We start from the raw sequence: 19,674 nt of genomic DNA on the forward strand, positions 1-19,674 counted from the left end.
GAGAAAAAATGGCCCAGGTTTGTCAAGGAGTTAGTAATTCATTCAATTCATTCATTCAATCATATTTCTTGAGGGCTTACTGTGTGCAGAGCACTGTACTAAGCACTGGGGAAGTACAAGTAGGCAACATATAGAGACAGTCCCTACCCAACAATGGGCTCACAGTCTAGAATTCATTCAATTGTATTTACTAAGTGCTTACTGTGTGCAAAGCACTGTACTAAGCGCTTGGGAGAGTACAATATAACAACAAACAGTCACATTTGCTGCCCTCAGTGAGCTCACAGTCTAGAGGGGGAGACACATTAATATAAATGAGTGAATGAATAAACAAATTACAGATATATATATATATATATATATATATATATATATATATATGAGAAGCAGCATGGCATAGTGGATAGAGCTCGGGCCTGGGAATCATGAGGTCGTGGGTTCTAATCCCAGCTTCACCACATGTCTGCTGTGTGACCTTGGGTAAGTCACTTCACTTGTCTATGCCTCAGTTACCTCATCTGTAAAATGGAAATTGAGACTGTGAGCTCCATGTGGGACAGGGACTGTGTCCCACCTGATTTGCTTATATCCACCCCAGCGCTTAGTACAGTGCCTGGCATATAGTAAGCAGTTAATAAATGCTGTTATTATTATTATTACATATTTCTATATATATGCTGTGTGGATATCTATGGTGATAACAGCTAGAGCTACAGTGATAACAGCGATAACCCTGTTCCTTGGTCAGTGAAGAAGAGTGCCTCTGGATTGGCAGCTCTCTCAGGGGCTCCTTCAGCTGTACCCGTACACATCATGAGAAATCAACCCAATAGGGCAGTGTCCGCCTTTGCCTGCTCCACCACCTCAGTGATCTAAACTTTCTCCCTTCAAAGGGTATACAGAGGCGGGCAAGGAGTGGCCCAGTCTGAATTGACCTAGCTACCCTCCAGGTGTTGGTGCCCTTTGGATTTTTCATAATAATGAATGATAATTATTATTATGGTATTTGGTGGCTTTGTTTTCTTCTGTTTTGTTTTAACGATATTAGTTAAGCACTTACTATGTGCCAAGCACTGTTCTAAATGCTGAGGTAGATACAAGGTATTCAGGTTGTCACACATTCATTCATTCATTCAATCGTATTTATTGAGCGCTTACTGTGTGCAGAGCACTGTACTAAGCACTTGAGAAGTACAAATCAGCAAACATATAGAGATGGTCCCTACCCAACAACAGGCTCACAGTCTAGAAGGGGGAGACAGACAACAAAATGAAACATGTAGACAAGTGTCAAAACCATCAGAATAAATAGAATGGGGCTCACATGGGGCTCACAGTCTTAATCCCCATTTTACAGATGAGGAACTGAGGTACAGAGAAGTTAAGTGACTTCCCCAAAGTCACACGGCTGACAAGTGGCAGAGCCAGGATTAGAACTCACAACCTCTGACTCCCGATCCTGTGCTCTTTCCACTAAGCCACACTGCTTCTCGATTTGCTGTCATTTTCAGGTCCTCCCACTCAATGATAAGTGATCTTGAATGTTGAGGAGTTGATTATTTCTAGTAATGAGAAAATCTCTGGGGAAATGGGCTGCTTTAGAGGGGTGTTGGCTATATTATAAACATGGTTAGATATTGCGCTAGGATCTCACACATTCAGGTATTCAGGAGCTTCAAAAATGATTTTTCAAAGAGAATTCTCTTCCTGGAAAGGAGAGGAGGATGAAGAAGAAGAAGGAGGAGAAGAAGGAGAAGGAGGAGGAGGAGGAGAAGGAAAAAGGAGGAGAAGGAAGAAGAAGCAGAAGAAGAAGAAGCAGAAGAAGAAGAAGAAGAAGAAGAAGAAGAAGAAGAAGAAGAAGAAGAAGAAGAAGAAGAAGAAGAAGGAGGAGGAGGAGGAGGAGGAGGAGGAGGAGGAGGAGAAGGAAGAAGGAAGAAGAAAGAAGAAAGAAGAAAGAAGAAAGAAGAAAGAAGAAAGAAGAGGAGGAGGAGGAGAAGGAGAAGGAGAAGAAGAAGGAGGAGGAGGAGGAGGAGGAGGAGGAGGAGAAGGAGAAGAAGAAAAGAAGAAGAAGAAGAAGAAAGAAGAAGAAGAAGAAGAGGAGGAGGAGGAGGAGGAGGAGAATAAGAAGAGGGAGGAGAAGATGGAGAAAGAAAAGTAGAAGATATTGCATTAAGCGCTTACTGTGTTCAAGCACTGTGGTAGATAAATACTGTCCCACCCAGGGCTCATGGTCTAAGGGGAAGAGAGAGTAGGCTATTAAATTCCCATTTTTTACAGATGAGGCACAGATAAATTAAGTGGCTTGCCCAAGGTCAAATAGCAGACAAGTGGTGGAGACAGGATTAGCGCCTAGATCAATCAATCAATCAATCAATCAATCGTATTTATTGAGCGCTTACTATGTGCAGAGCACTGTACTAAGCGCTTGGGAAGTACAAATTGGCAACATATAGAGACAGTCCCTACCCAACAGTGGGCTCACAGTCTAAAAGGGGGAGACAGAGAACAAAACCAAACATACTAACAAAATAAAATAAATAGAATAGATCTCCTGACTTCCAGTCTTGTGCTTTTTTCACTAGGCCACGTTGCTTCTCTAGTTTCTTCTAGAGTCCAACTGCCAGGAATAAGCTGATTCAGATGCTTTGTCTTTCTGATTCTCTTAAAGTTTAATTGGTGCACCTAGTGCAGGGAGTATGGGTAGGCCACAAAAACTATGGCTGAAATTTGGCCAGAAGGAACCCCACCCTAAAGAGAGAAAGTTTCTTTTGTTGTTTCTCATAAATAGCAGCCCCTGGACAGAAACCTTCTACCCTAATAGATAAAGTTGTGCCTGATTCAGAGCAATTCCTAACCACCCATGTTCCCCAACAGAAGCAGTTGAGCTGATGACACTTGGAACTTGTATATTAAGTAATGCCATTTAAATCAGGCCTTAGCAATGTATTTATCATTGTCATGCCAATCCTAAAAGGGGGAAAAGAGGGTGGAAGCAGGGTGTTCCTCAAGGCATGGAGAAGCAGCATGGCATAGTGGATAGAGGACAGGCCTGGGAGGTCCTCCACTTGTCTGCTGTGTGAGCTTGGGCAAGTCACTTCACTTCTCTGGGCCTCAGTTACCTCATCTATGTAAGCGGCGAGGCTTAGTGGAAAGAACACTGGCTTGGGAGTCAGAGGTCGTGGATTCTAATCCCGGCTCTGCCACTTGTCAGTTGTATGACTTTGGGAAAGTCACTTTAATTCTCCGTGTTTCAGTTACCTCATCTATAAAATGGGGATTAAGGCTGTGAGCCCCAAGTGGGACAACCTGATTATCTTGTATCTACCTCAGCATTTAGAACAGTACCTGACACATAGTAAGCGCTTAACAAACACCATCATTATTATTATTATTATTATAGGGACTGTGTCCAACTCAATTTGCTTGTATGAATCCCAGAACTTAGTACAAACACTAAACAAACACCATCATTATTATTATTATTCTCATTATTAAGGCAGCAGTGGTTGTGCCGCTATCACATTCATTCAATCGTATTTATTAAGCACTTCCCATGTGCAGAGCACTGTACTAAGCACTTGGGAATTACAAGACGGCAACATATGGAGATGGTCCCTACCCAATAACGGGCTCACAGTCTAGAAGGGGGAGACAGACGAACCAGCTGCTGCTGCTTCTGAATCCCATGTCTCAGCCTCCTGTGTCAACTTGCAGGAGCAGGAGAGGCTTAGGACAGTGATGGAGACTCAGGAGGAATGTGTCCAGGAATGTGGAAGCTGGAAGTTGAGACTTGGGAATTAACTGATACCCAATGATGGCTAGAAGCTGGCATGCCAGGCAGGTTGGCTGAGTTATATCACCATCTGGCCCATATGCTAGAGTTGCCAGCACCAGATATAAAATTCAAATATTTACTTTAATTTGGAAACTATATAACCTGAAAGTTTCCCCCAGAAAACAGTCAATTTTTATAGATCCAAGTACAGAGACAGAAGCAACAGGAGTTCACAGGGATAGGGAAGATGTGGGGGCCAGGAGAAAATAAACTGAATGATAGGACAGAGGAATTGTCTTTTCCTGGCATCTCTGGGTATCCTTTCCAGTTTGATCTTCCCTTCAGTTGATTATTTCCAGTTGTTTATGTACACCATGAGAGCTAACAATTTTATTGTCAAGACACTTTCACGCTTCAATCCCCTGTCAGGTAATTTCTCAGTTACTTCAGGTGATCAATTTCTATATTACAATCATGAACAATCTGCTCGGTGAATAGACCCTGAGGCATCCTGGATTTTTGGTGTTGTCTACCTAAAAGGATTTGATACTGGCATTCACTCCAAAGGGAAAGAGAAAAGCAGCTGTAACATGGCACCTCCTCGACAAAACGTCGGGAAGACTGTGGCAACTGTTAAAGAGTGGTCACTGTGGCCATGGTTGTGACTGTGGTAGCTGAGCCTCTAGGAGCCTAAAATTCTGCTTCTCTAGCCACAATACACTATGGCCTTTGTTTTCTGTCTTTATGTTTTCTCAGAATTTAAAATTTAAGTTCCTCTGCTGGTGTACTTTCACTGTGTGTCTAGAACCCTGCTCAGACCTTATCAGATGTCTAATGGACCCCGCAGAACTTTGAATTAAAATTGGTCCTAGTTTTGCTTGAAGAATAGTGTTTTAGTGCAAAGAGTTAGCAAATACTCATGAGTAGCCCTGGCTAGATAAGCTGTAGAATCAGGCAACAGTCAATATGGATGTCCCACAGGAATAAAAGAGATTATATTATTATTGTTGTTGTGATTATTTTATTTATTGAGCACTTACTATGCATCAAGCACTGTTCTAATGGCTGGGGTATACACAAGTTAACCAGGTTGGACACAGTCCCTGTTCTACATGGAACTTCCAGTTTAATTAGGAGGGAGAACAGGTATTGAATCCTCACTGTACAGGTGAGGAAACTGAGGCATGGACAAGTTAAGTGATTTGCCCAAGGTCACACAGCAGGCATCTGACAGAGAAGGGGTTAGAACCCAGGTCCTCTGACGCCCAGGCCCCTGCCCTTTCCACTAAGTCATGCTGCTCCTAGACTATAGCTATAGATTAAGAGCTCCTCCTTGTAGATTGAAAGTTCCTGGTGGACAGAGATTGTGTCTACCAACTCTATTATACCATCGTACTTTCCCATTCATTCATTCACTCAATCGTATTTTTCGAGCACTTACTGTGTGCAAAGTACTGTACTAAGTGCTTGGGAGATTACGATATAACAATGAACAGACATGTCCCCTGTCCACAACGAGCTTACAGTCTAGAGGAGCACTTAGTACAGTGCTCTGCATGCAGTAAGCTCTCATTTGCATGCAGTAAGCGCTCAAAAAATACGATGGAATGAATGAATGAATAAATGCCACTGGTTGCTTGATTGATTGTAGGGCTTGTACGCCTTACATGTTTCTGGGCGGTATTGTCCCTAGAGAGACTGTGTCCAAGTATTGAATTTAAAAGTCCCAGAAATGCTTGTTTAGGCTGACTTTGCAGCTATTCTCAAGTAAACGGGACAGCTATTCTTGTTTGCAAGAGAGAACAAGGATATATTTATCTGGTCTGTTTGGAAGAGACACTTCTTTCATTGGAAGCTGACACCCCTCTCCTTCCTGGAGGAAGTCTCATGAATACAGAGATGTGGGCACAGTAGTGGGTAATGTTTTTAAAGTGCCCAGGCTCTCAGAAGCAGTGCCTGTATAAATAAAACCTCTGAAGGGAGACACAATGGCTTTGAAGCAAGACAGTGGTGGTGGTGGCTGGGGTGGTCAGGCTTCACTTTGGAGAAACGCTATGAGTACACGGGTAAGAAAGGACTTATGTATAGCATACTCACATGCCTTGTGCACATGTAACATAGCATAATGGTATTTGTTTGCTAAGCACTGTTCTAAGCACTGGGGTAGATACAAGTTAATCAGGTTGGACACAGTCCCTGTCCCACGTGGGGCTCACAGTCTTAGTCCCCATTTTACCGATGAGGTAACTGAGGCACAGAGAAGTGAAGTGACTTGCTGAAAGTCACACAGCAGAGAAGTGGAGGAGGCAGGATTAGAACCCATGTCCTTTGACTCTCAAGCCTGTGCTCTTGCCATGAGGCCATACTGCATCTTCAGTGATGATGATAACAATGATGCCATAGGGAACACTGGGTGTCTATGCCATGCACAGCGAGAAGAGCAGGTGGCAAATTTTTCTGCCTCAGGGAAGCTAAATACCTGACCAGCCCCGCCCGTTACTGCACACTACTCCTAAAAACAGAAGGCTGTTTATATAGCTGTTGATAGAAGTGCTACTCTTTTTTGTTTAAATGGTATTTGTTAAGCACTTACTATGTGCCTGGCACAACTAAACATGAGAGTACATACAAGATAATCAGGTTGGACACGGTCCCTGTGCCACATGGGGTACACAGTCTTAACCCCCATTTTACAGATGAGGAAACTACCTTCCTCTCCCCCTTGTCCCCCTCTCCACCCCCCCATCTTACCTCCTTCCCTTCCCCACAGCACCTGTATATTTGTATATATGTTTGTACAGATTTATTACTCTATTTATTTATTTATTTATTTTACTTGTACATATTTATTCTATTTTATTTTGTTAGTATGTTTGGTTTTGTGCTCTGTCTCCCCCTTCTAGACTGTGAGCCCACTGTTGGGTAGGGACTGTCTCTATATGTTGCCAACTTGTACTTCCCAAGCGCTTAGTACAGTGCTCTGCACACAGTAAGCGCTCAATAAATATGATTGATTGATTGAAACTGAGGCACAGAGAAGTGAAGTGACTTGACCAAAGTCACACAGCAGACAAGTGGTGGAGCTGGGATTAGAACCCATGACCTTCTGACTCATTCATTCATTCATTCAATCAAATTTACTGAGTGCTTATTGTGTGCAGAGCACTATACTAAGCGCTTGGAAAGTACAATTCTGCAATAACGAGAAACAATCCCTGCCCACACCGGGCTTACTCTATCCACTAGACCATGTTGCTTCTCAAATTCCCTTTATCTTTGATCCAGTGCAGAAACTAGGCACTTCAGTACTTCGGCAAGAAACAAAACTTGTACTCCCGACCAGAACCAGTTTTAAGGACTGGGACAAACAGTTTGGCAGTTTCAGGATAGTTGACACTTTGTGGTGGTGAGCTGGGGAGGGGAGCGCAGAGGGGAGAGAAAAAAAGGGGAGGATTTAAGAAAGTTCTGCTCCTTGAGCTACACCCACCTACCCACCCAGTTCCAAAACCTCCCAGGCTCGGCTTCAGTTTCAAGGTACAGCATCACCTTGGGCTCAGTCCAGAGAGGGTGTGGGGAGGGATCAGTCTACCAACTCTGTGATATTATACTCTCCCAAGTGCTTAGCACAGTGTTCTGCACACAGTAAGTGCTCAATAAATACCATTAATCGACTGACTGATTGATTGATCTACTGCAAATGTAGGACATTAAGCTTTTAGCCTCATCTGGGCTGTTTTAGGCTTTCCCGCCTATTTCAATCATTGAGAAGAAAGGACTGAGCTAGGGGAGTATGATTTGTCTTGGAAGGACAAGGAGCAAACAGGAAGTGCAAGGCATGAAGCAGAGCAGCAGCAGAAATCGATCTGAAAATAGTCTAAATCGTATTGATAAATTAGGTACTTCTTGTTATACAAAACTTGTAATGCCTGGCTCAGTGATCAAAGAAGCAACACGGAGTCCAAGAGTGAATTGAAGGCAGATTCCAGATTGGGGAATAAAGAAAGATACCATTTTCATCAGGAACGTGCGACAACACCACTGAATGGTACTCTACCAAGAATTTAGTACAGTGCTCTGCACACAGTAAGCACTCATTAAATACCATTGATTGATTGAGAGCAATTCGGATTTTTATTCTGACTGTTAGTGCTTCTAATGCCTGGGAATACTTCGCATAGGCGTTAATGTATTTACGTGAGATCAATGGGGCTAAGTCTAGGAAGGGGGTCCTCAGACAGTTACAATATTTCTATCTACAGTAGGGAGAGAAACCTTCTCATTATTGAATAACTCTAACAGAGTCTGAAAAGAGGAACTAGAACCTGGTAATTAAGAGATGTCAGAGTTTCTATATTGACAGAAAATTGCAACGTCTGAAGGATTCCGACTTCGGGTTTCAGGTAAGATATCAGGCAAAAGATGTAATTTGCTACTTATCTGAAAGTGCTAAAGAGCTCAGCCAAGCCTACAATTTTAGAACTATCACAGATTCTTTCATTAGAGATCAAATCTTGATTGGAATAAGGAATGAGATATAGAAAAAGCGTTGAAAGTAACTGAATTTAAATGTTTTAATGATAATTATGTCAGGCAGATGCAGTTAATTAGTTAAAAATCCACTAGATGGGAAACAATGAAAGCCAAGACCTGGCAAACAAAATATAAAATTTAGCTAACGTTCCTCTGCCTAATCTCAGGTCATGCTATACAAGCTCAAAATGCTTTCCCAATGCTTCCAACATCAGCATGCTTTCTTGCATGATATCAAAACCACATCTTAGAAATATTGCATTAAAATAACTTAGAGCCCATAGAGAAATTGCTTAGGCAAGCCAGGGACCCAGGGCAAGGGGTAGGTGGAGAGGGTGGAGAAAATTAGTTTTATTGGGCAGTTGTACATTTGTCTCTCTTTGGTTAGGGGGTCACCTTAATTCTTTTGAGACATTAAATGAAAGGGGAAGCAAATAATTTAGATTCCCGACACAACTGATATTTGGCCAGCATGGCTGATCAAAATGAGTTTCTCAGGACCATTTCTACCCTGAGGGGACTCTGAAATGCCAAACCAAACTTAACCTGATCACTCTTCCATTTTCCGATGTTCCAGACAAAGCCTAGTTCTGTCAATCCATTGAGCATGGATTATTTTTTTAATGGAATTTGTTAAGCACTTAGTGTGTGCCAGGCACTGTACTAAGCACTAGGGTAGATCCAAGCTAATTAGGATGGACCCAGTCCCTGTCCCTCATAGGATTCACAGTCTTAATTTCCACTTTACAGATGAGGTAACTGAGACACAGAGAAGTGAAGTGATTTGCCCACGGTCGCACAGCAGACAAGTGGCAGAGCTGGAATTAGAACCCAGGTCCCCTGACTCCAAGGCCCAGGCTTTTTCCACTAGATCCCGCTGCTTCTCACTGGGACTTGTTCTCTCAGTCATCTCCTGGAGGAGGGAGGGATGGAGGCAATTCTGGGCCCATTAGCAGTTGCCCTTTGGGTTCTGGCTTGGCCCAGGCCATCCTGGTAACGAAGGTGGCTGAGAGGGTGAGAGTTGTTATTTGTGGAGTTGAGCACAGAACCGCAGAATGATCATTTGAACACACTTAGTACAAATACCAAGTACTTATTAAGTGCACCCAGTAAATGCTTAATAAGAACACTGATTGACTTATCGATTGAACACTCGGCTTGGGTTCTGTAAGAGTCAAATTGTCCATTGCAGTCAAAAGTACTTCGCTTCCTCTCAGACAAATCAGTCACACAGAAGCATCAACTCCATAGCAGTGAAGGAAGTCGCTGTAGCCGGGGGAAGAAGCTGGACATAAGATGGGTGCTCCTGAGGGGAGATGGATGTTTTGGGGGGGCACCGTGGCAGCTTGGTAAACACTGTGGGGCAGGATAGTATAGCTGCTGTGGGCAGGGGATGTATGGTTATATTGTACTCTCCCAAGTTCTTAGTACAGTGCTCCACACACAGTAAGTGCTCAATAAATACAATTGACTGACCGCCGGTCTGTCTTGGGCCTTGTGCTGGAGCTTCTTTCTTCTGGTTCATAGGAGCCACAGCTCTAGAATAAGATAGCAGAAACAGGGTGGCAGCAAAAGGTAAATAACCTCTCTCCTTCCTCTCCCTTTCCCCCTTTCTTCCCTTCTTCCTCCTTCTTTCTCCTCGTCTCTTCTGCTTCTTTTCATTCCTCCTCTTCCATTTACTTGCTTCTTTTCACCTTGTTTCCCTGCACTCTGGCACAGGCTGGAGCTTTGAAGCCCAGGGGGCTCTGGGACAGGTAAAACTTTTCCTCCCTGCTTCCCAGGCTTCAGGGCTAACTGGGAGCTTTCTGAACCCCAACTGCAGGCTGGGGGAAAGAAAAAGAGAGGGACTTCAGCCCCTAAAAACCATATCCTCTTAAAGTCCCATCTCCTTGAAGTCCTCCCACCTCAATGCCTGTCCCCAAATTCACGCTTGCATTCAGAATGAAAAGTTAGAGACCCCACAGTTACATATCCAGTATTATTGTTTTCAACGCTGAAAATGAACCCAGAATGTCAGGAGAGTGAAATAGACAGTAACATATAATAACAACAATAATGGTTGTGGTGTTTGTTAAGTGCTTACTACATGCCAGTAGTGGTACTAAATGCTGCGTAATCAGGTTGGTTCCTGTTCCACATTGGGCTCACAGTCTTAATCTCCATTTTACAGAGGAGAGAACTGAAGCATAGAGAAGCGAAGTGACTTGCCCAAGGTCATACACAGCAAACAAATGGTGGAGTCAGGATTAGAACTCAGGCCTTTCTGACTCTAAGGTCCATGCTGTATCCACTAGGCACACAGTGACCCTGGGGCACTTGATCACAAGAACAGATTCACCTCCAAAGTCATTCCATGGCTTTGCCCCCAGCTGACTCAGTAACCTTCCCTAATTCAAATTTACAAAGTCAGAACAACACACTTGTTTCTCTCCTTCTACTTCACACATATCAGATTGGGAGCTTAGTGAAACCCATCTTAAGTGAAAGTAGAAAAGGAGAAAGTTCGATGAAACTTAAAAAGTCCAGAGAAGCACAACTAGAAAAGCTTGGTACTTATGAAGGCTTTTCCAACCAGAGATAGCATATTCGTGGGGAATGTCTCCTTTTCATTAATTGGCCATGGAGAATCCGGAGTTCCATAAAAACACAATACTGGTCTTGGAGAGAGAAAAAGTGAATGGCACATTAATGGTTTATTATCACTTTAGTGCTGTGCCAATGCATTTGATAAATACAGGACTGTGGATGTCCAAACAGGATCTGTCGCTGTTGGCTGCCAGGTAATCCAAAGTCTCTCAAGGCACTCCTCAGCAGCATCTCACAATTCAGCAATGAGCATTCACCGATCTTCAGGCTCCCTTGCTTGAGTGAACTCAGTTAAAGTTCACCAAAACATAGAGAAGTCCCCTGTTGCTTCTATGGAAAAAACTCAGTTAATTGACACAGTTCTTCGTGATTCTTCTATCACTGTCCATTGGTCTGATGCTTTTTGGAACGTTTATGGTGACTTCTTTTGAAGGTACCCTCTTGGAATCCCTTTTAACCTGCCAGAAAGGTTCAAGAAAATTTAATGAGTTTCAGGAGAAGACCTTCAAAGATCATAGCTCTGGCATTTTGAGGTTGTTAGAGACATTCGCTAGACAAATCGTCAAGGGAACGAGCAACTGCTCTCCACTTTTTTTTTCCTGTAGATCATGTTTACAAATGGACAGATATCTGTGAGCCTACTGTTGGGTAGGGACCATCTCTATATGTTGCCAACTTGTACTTCCCAAGTGCTCAGTACAGTGCTCTGCACACAGTAAGTGCTCAATAAATGCGATTGAATGAATGAATGAATGAATGAATGAATAGTAAGGGCCAACCTGTTCCTAAGAAAAGGTGAAATGCAAAAAACTCTTGTTGAATATTCACTCTGTGTGGGTTTTTTTTCCCCCTCTCCTTAATTAGATTATAACTTTCAGAGCTGTCAGTTGGGTTTTCAGTCCTTAGCAATTAGAAGCACCCAAATCCAGGCCATAGTATCGGTTAATGTTGGAGTAGTATAGATTTTTCTTTTCAAAACAACCTTTATGAAAGAACAATTTATTCAACATGAAAAAATAGAAAGAAAAAGAACCAACATCCAGATTGTGTCTGATAAGAGAGCTGCCCCCACCCCTCCCTGTTGTCAGTCCAGTTGAAAGATGCCTGGATTCTAGTTCCCGGTTCTGCCTGTAGTTGGATAAAAGAGGGGGAAGACCACACTTACACTTTGCAATGGCCTACAGTCCTGACTGGATATTTCCTCATTGGAGTCTATGTCCCATCAGGAACATGACTCTCAGGGACAGAAGGTGGGCAGGAAATGTTTTTGTTTATTTTTATATTGTATTCTCCTAAGTCTTCAGTACAGTGCTCTTCAGACAGTAAGCACTCCATAAATGCGATTAAATGAGTGAATGAATGAATGAATGAATGCCGCCCAAACCAATACCACTAAGAACCACTCCCCTGTTCAGGTAGGTTCTTGGACCTGGATTCTCAGGCCCGAGGTTCATCTACTGTATCTGGTGGGAAGCTTCATCATCAGCATCGGGAAACTAATGCTGCTGATAGGAGGCCCTCAAGATTCCTGAGAATGTCTATACAATCATTCTCCTTTAAAAGCAAACACCTTCATCCCAAGCACTACTTAATAATTATAATAATAATGGTACTTGTTAAGTGCTTATTATGTGCCAAACACTATTTTAAGCACAGAGGTAGATACAAGTTAACCAGATTGGACACAGTCCCTGTCCCTCTTGGGGCACATGTTCTTAATCCCCATTTTACAAACCAGGGAACTGAGGCCCAGAGAAGTGAAGTGGCTTGCCCAAGGTCACACAGCGGACATGTGGTGGAGCCTGGATTAGAACCCAGGTCCTTCTGAGTCCCAGGCATATGATCTATCCACTAAGCCATGCTGCTGCTTAACTTAGAACTATCTGGTACTAGTTGCTTAATTCTGTCTCCCATTAGTTACGCTTCACAACTGCTAAATATTGCCATAAGGTAGTTGTATTTCCTTCCCCCTGCACAATGGACTGCCTTGAACTGAGGAGTGATCTATCATGGGTTACTAGAGACAAAATGTGGGATGTCAACCAGGGCAACCATGAACGTTAAAGACAGAATATTGGGCTAGGTGAACCAGTGTCAGACCAAATGACATTTCTTTATCCAAAAAAATTTTTTTGTTTTATGAAGTAGGCAAATTTCTGCCTGATTTGCACTTCATATGGCACATCCTAAGAGTATTTAAAGGCTTGAATCTGAAAGCTTACAACTCTGAAACTCCAACAGATAATAATTTAGAATCTAAATTCAAGGCTGCAAATCTTTTAGTTGTTCATGGATGGTCAGATTCCAAGACAGTCCTTCCTTTATAAGTTACCTAGTGGGACTGAGTGGTCATTCCTAAATGATCATTCCAGGTGGAATCTCCTGAAAAACATTACCTTGATCCCGGGGGTCACTGTTTTTTGTGCATAGCCTCTGTAAGGGTCTTTTATAGGTTCTGAAGTTCCTGACTTTTGGCTCCGAACAAGGCATATTGATACTGTAATCAAAATCAAGTCGGAAAATCCAGAATTTCAATTTTGAATTCTTGAATCAATCAATCAACTATTAGTCATATTTATTTTCTTTTTATGGTATTTGTTATGTGCTAACTTTGTGTCAAACACTGTTCTAAGTGCTGGGATAGATACAAGTTAATCAGGTTGGACAGGTTCCTTGTCCCACATGGGGCTCACATTCTAAGTAAGAGGGAGAACAGGAGTGAGCCTACTGTTGGGCAGGGACTGTCTCTGTATATTGCTAACTTGTACTTCCCAAGCGCTTAGTACAGTGCTCTGCACACAGTAAGTGCTCAATAAATATGAGTGAACGAACGATCGAACTAAGGCACAGAGAAGTTAATTGACTTGCACAAGATCACAAAGCAAGCACTTGGCAGAGCTGGAATTCGAACCCAGGGCCTCTGACTCCTAGATTCAGACTCTTTCTACAAGGCTGCTTCTCAAATAACTCTCATCTGTTTCCCCATTAATCAATCGTGGTATTTATTGGGTGCCTTCTGTGTGCAATACACCATACTCAGTGCTTGGGAGAGTGCAATATAACAGAGTAGGTAGGCACATTCCTTGCCCATAATGAGGTTACAGTCTAGAGATATGAGACTATGGCTGAGCCTGCCTGGCACAGGTGTCGAAGGTTTTTCCCAGGGGCCAAAAAATCGGTTTTTGACTGGCGTCTACGTAGGACAAAGACCACTGACAACAACCTAACATTACCAGAGATTGTCCCCTGCAGTGGCCTCATTTCAGAAACCACCCTGGGATCCTAACTGGCTGAGATTGCATCTTGGGATATTGTGCATCTTAGTCCTCTCCCTCTCCTCATCATTCTTCTCTTCCCACATTAAGGCTGATGCCAGAGACCGACAGTCTCAATAGAAAAGCAGCGTGGCCTAGTGGATAGGGTACAGGCCTGAGAGTCAGAAGGACCTGGGTTCTAATCCTGACACTGCCACTTGCCTGCTGTGAACCTTGGGCAAGGCACTTAACTTCTCTGTGCCTCAGTTACCTCACCTATAAAATGTTGAACAAATACAATTATTACCACGCTCAGGCTTTAGCACTAACAAAACATATGGGGATTAAGACTGTGAGCCCCACGTGGGACAACTTGATCACATTGTATCCCCCCCAGCGCTTAAACAGTGCTTTGCACATAGTAAGCGTTTAACAAATGCCATAAAAAAGGACAAACATAACTGCAAAGGTCAGGCATCTAAGGTTCCAACTGATAAGTCCTTAGTAATAATGATAATGATGGTATTTGTTAAGTGCTTACTATGTGCCAAGCACTGGGGTAGATACAAGGTAATCAGGTTGTCCCACGTGGGCTCACACTCTTAATCTCCATTTTACAGATGAGGTAACTGAGACACAGAGAAGTTAATAATAATAATAATAATAATAATAATAATAATAATGGCATTTATTAAGCACTTACTATGTGCAAAGCACTGTTCTAAGCGCTGGGGAGGTTGCAAGGTGATCAGGTTGTCCCACGTGGGGCTCACAATCTTAATCCTCATTTTACAGATGAGGGAACTGAGGCCCAGAGAAGTGAAGTGACTTGCCCAAAGTCACACAGCTGACAATTGAAAGAGCTGGGATTTGAACCCATTACCTCTGACTCCAAATCCCGTACTCTTCCCACTGAGCCACGCTGCTTCTCTAGTGAAAGAAGTAACCACTTGGTTGGATAAGGTTTTCTGGGGAAATTCAGCTGGATAATACTGCAATTCTCATTTCAGAAATGAGGAAACTTTAAAGGCCGAAGCTGGTTCAGGTGCATACCCTCCCATATCCTGGATTCTGAATATGGTATTAGAGTACCATAATAATAATAATATTAGTGGTATTTGTTGAGCACTTACTATATGCCAGGTACTATAATAAATGTTGGGGTGGGTACAAGCAAATTGGACTCACGGTCTTAATTCTCATTTTACAGATGAGGTAACTGAGATCTCACAGCAGATAAGGGGCGAAGCAGGGATTAGAATCCAGGCTCTTCTGATTTCCAGGCCCATGCAGTACCCACTAGGCCATGATACTTCTCCAACTCTAGTCTCTAGGCTGACATTTATGGAATCCAGCCACCACATGTTTACCGTAAGGTTTCAGCCCTGAGATGATATAAACAATACCAGTCAGCCCTTTCTTTTCTGAGGTGGTGTGAAAATTACTGAGATAGTGTCTGTGAACTGCTTTCAGTTCCTAGGAGAAAGCTGTTGTGTAATTTTTTTATACCATATGATTATGACCTTTCCATGCCTGTGGCCTCAGAGAACACAGATATTTTCATCCTTTCTGATGTGGTTCTTAAGTACACAGTTTGTCCTCTAATTTCAGTATTTTCTTTTATAAAGTTGGAGGAGAAAGTGTCAGCAGTGACGGCAAGTACCTCTTTCATTTTCTTGCTTGATCAAATCTAATCCTTTTTCTGTCCCTGTGCCGTAGAGAAGCAGTTGAGCCTAGTGGACAGATCACAGATCTGTCAATCAGGTGACCTGGGATCTAATCCCAGCTCTCCCACTTGTCTACTCTGTGTGACCTTCAGCAGGTCCAATTAACTTCTCTGTGCCTCAGTTTCCTCATTGGCCAAATGAAGATTACATACCCGTTCTCTCTTCTACTTAGACTGTGAGTAACACATGGGACAGGGACTGCATCCAACCTGATTAACTAGTATTTACCCCAGCATTTAGAACACCACTTGACACATAGTAAGTGCTTAACAATTATTATTATCATTATCATGATTATTATTATTATCATTATTACTTACACTGTACACCCCATATAGGACAGGGATCGTAGCCAATGTAATTATCTTGTATCTTCTCCAGTGCTCAGCACAGTGTTTAGCAAATACAAGATACTTAGCAATTACCACAATAGTCTCGCGAGCTCAGTAATGCCTGTTTATTCACCTTTTCTCACAAATGTGTTGTTTCTTTTTCTTCTCTCCTCCCTACCAAGTTTCCTTTAAGCCAATCTCCCAGACAGGAGCAGATTAATCCTCTGGTAGATGCAGAGGAAGCCTGATGGAGGGATTAATATACAAGGTTTTGGAGTACGTGAAAATCTTTGAGAGGAAAATAATAAGACAAGAGCAGAAAAGGCAGGATGAGGCAACTTTTGGGAGCAGTAAGGGAGCAAAAGTGATTAGCTCTCTAGGCTTTAAGCTCCTTGTGGGCAGGGAACATATCTACCAACTCTGCTGCACTGTACTCTCCCAAGTGCTCCCAAGAGAAGCAGTGTGGGTCAGTGGAAAGAGCCTGGGATTGGAAGTCAGAGGTCATAGGTTCTAATCCCAGCTACGTCACTTGTCAGCTATGTGACTTTGGGCAAGTCACTTCACTTCTCTGGGCCTCACTTACCTCATCTGTCAAATGGGGATGAAGACTGTGAGCCCCAGGTGGGACAACCTGATCACCTTGTATCCACCCTAGAGCTAAGAAGAATGCTTGGCACATAGTAAGTGCTTAACAAATACCATTATTATTATTATTATTACAGTACTCTGCACACAGTATGTTCTCAATAAATACCGCTGATCGATTATCTTCAAGGTTCAAATACTGTGAACAGCAAAGGCAGGAGGAATGAATAAGAATGTCTGGAGGTTGTCAAAGAACGGCAGAAGATTGTCTTCAGCAAACAGGAGGAAATGAAACAAAGAAGCAGGCAAACATAGAGAGAGGAAGAAATTGTATAAGGAGGAAACCCCTGATCATTGAGGGAGACCATTAGAATGACTGTTTTAGAACAAATCAGAATCCATGAGAACGGGGACAGAGAAAGATGAAATCTTACCAGCCTCCCCCACAAGTGATAAACATGCCACTGCCCCCACTCGCCTCCACCCCAGCCCTAGAGACCTGTCAGGGGCAAGGAGACCCACTCTAAGTGGGGAACTAGGGGGGAACATGAGACTTTGGACCAGAGAAGTGGGCTTGTTTTACTGGGATCATTGCTGTGTGGGTCAGTGACCCCCGGCTAGTCTGCCGGTGTGGGAGAGCCATGATATCCACCCGTCTCCAATAAAACATATTGCTTTGGACAGCCTGGCATGTTGGATTGTTCTTGGAGAGGTAACTATACTGAGACAGGATGTTTTAGGGGCTCCTTTGTTGGCTGTAAGATCTCTTTACAGCCTGGAAAGCCTGGGAGCCTTCTTGTTGGGGAAATTCCCTTAGAGTCTGCTTCTTCTGTCCCTAGGTTAAAGCAGCCCTGCCTTCGAGATAATGGATCTGGACTTTATCATTCTCTAAGTTTAACTCCACTCATCTTTTAACTCCTAGAGGGCAAGGACTATGTTTATCAACTCTATTGGATTATACTTTCCCCAGCACTTAGTATAGTGCTCTGTACCCAATAAACTTAACAAAGACCACTGATTTATCAATTAAACTTCAAATTGAAGCAATTGATCAATGATGACAAGAAATAAACCAGCAAGAGAGCTAGGATTCAGTACATTTCCATTTAGGAATTTTAGTATACTGGAAATGATGAACTAAGGGGAAGCTGTGATTCTTTTTAAATTTTAAATTTCCAGTTTGAAGCTCTAATCATATACTACAAGTTTAATGAAAGCCTTTTGAAGGGAACATCCGTAGTTGCACTCAGGGATGGATTTTTGGTTGATCGTTTTTGATTACAGATGGTTTCCCAGACAATCTTCACTCTAGACAGGTGGCCAAGGTAAAGGATGCTAATCGTACTCATTTGGCTCTTGGAGGAGAGTTGAATGGGCAAGAGGAGAGTGAGCTGATTAACTTCCTGTTCTATTTGCTAGATGGACAGGTTTCTTGAAATGATGCTTGCACATCCTCCCAGCTCCAACTGAATGGTTCCTGCCATTTAAGAGGCAGAATGATGACTGGAATCATTCAACATTGTGCAGTGTCCTGGAGCCCTAGAGACTAGCACTGAGTCCTTGGGAAATCAGGCACTTGGACATACTAGCTGGAAGTACTATCACTATCATTAGCTAATCAGGAAGATTAGCCATATTAGTTCTTCAGTTGCAGCTGCTGGAATAATTATAATTGTGATATATGTTACGCACTTACTATGTGCCAGGCAATGCACTAAGTGCTGAGGTAGATACAAGGTAATTGGATTGGACTCAGTCCTTGTCCCACACAGGGCTCACGGTTTTAATCACCATTTTACAGATGAGGTAACTGAGGCCCAGAGAAGTGAAGTGACTTGCCCAAGATCACACAGTAGACAAGTGGTGGAGCTGGGATCAATCAATCAATCAATCAATCGTATTTATTGAGTGCTTACTGTGTGCAGAGTACTGTACTAAGCGCTTGGGAAGTACAAGTTGGCAACATATAGAGAGAGTCCCTACCCAACAGTGGGCTCACAGTCTAAAAGGGGGAGACAGAGTCCAGGTCCTTCTGATTCCCAGGCCTGTGCTCTATCCACTACACCACACCACTTCTCAAATGCTTGTACATTCATGGCTCAGCAGTAGCTGCAGAACATGGCCTAGTGGATTAATGTTGTTATTATCATTATTATTATCTTTGTTCACCAAGGTACAAGATCAGAAGAAATGGAAAGTTCAATTGACACAGTAAACATTTGATAGGAGGCAAGATAAGAGGATTTGACTTCATAAGAGGATTTGACTTCCTTCCTGGATATTTACTGAGCTTTGAAATAACCAAGTTAATAATTCCTGGGAGTTTGTGGTACAAATAAGAGAGAGAAAAATTGAGGATGAAGAGAAAGGGGAATAGGAGAAAAATTAATCACCTGAAAGAGACACTCACCCACTCCATTCAACATCTGCCTCCGCTGCCTCCTCCCATTCCCGTCCACCTCACATGTACTGGCAAACAGGCCAATCAGAACCTGTAGGTCTGTGAAACACTGGTTTGACAGGTATTTGAACTGGAAAGAAATCTGGACCCTTCAGGGCTGGAAAATTGGAGTAATCAAACCATAATGCAATGACACACTGAGTCAGAAGAGTTTCCTGGTGGATTGAAAGCACAATCTGATCAGCTTCTTGGTTCCTTGTCACATCCCTGAATGTAGAAGGGTGAATAGATTGATCTTCTACAGAACCATTATTTACTCAGATTTTTTTATGGTATTTGTTAAATTGTAATAATAATAATAATAATGATGGTATTTGATAAGAGCTTACTATGTCCCAAACACTGTTCTAAGCGCTGGGTTTGATACAAGGTAATCAGGTTGTCCCACATGGGGCTCACAGACTTAATCGCCATTTTACAGATG

At 42.7% G+C, this 19,674-nt stretch overlaps 1 protein-coding gene across 1 annotated transcript in view; it reads right to left on the bottom strand.

Annotated features, from left to right (window-relative positions):
- Window positions 1–9,164: 9,164 nt before the first annotated feature.
- Window positions 9,165–19,674, bottom strand: part of BAALC (BAALC binder of MAP3K1 and KLF4) — a 52,933-nt gene continuing 42,423 nt past the window's right edge. Inside the window, exon 3 of the mRNA XM_038745335.1 lies at window positions 9,165–11,349. Within this exon, the coding sequence (XP_038601263.1) occupies window positions 11,239–11,349 (111 nt within the window). The 3' untranslated portion in view covers window positions 9,165–11,238. The remainder of the gene's footprint in view (window positions 11,350–19,674) is intronic.

The sequence above is a fragment of the Tachyglossus aculeatus genome, chromosome 4 (assembly GCF_015852505.1).
Source record: "Tachyglossus aculeatus isolate mTacAcu1 chromosome 4, mTacAcu1.pri, whole genome shotgun sequence".
NCBI classification, from domain to species: Eukaryota; Metazoa; Chordata; class Mammalia; order Monotremata; family Tachyglossidae; genus Tachyglossus; species Tachyglossus aculeatus.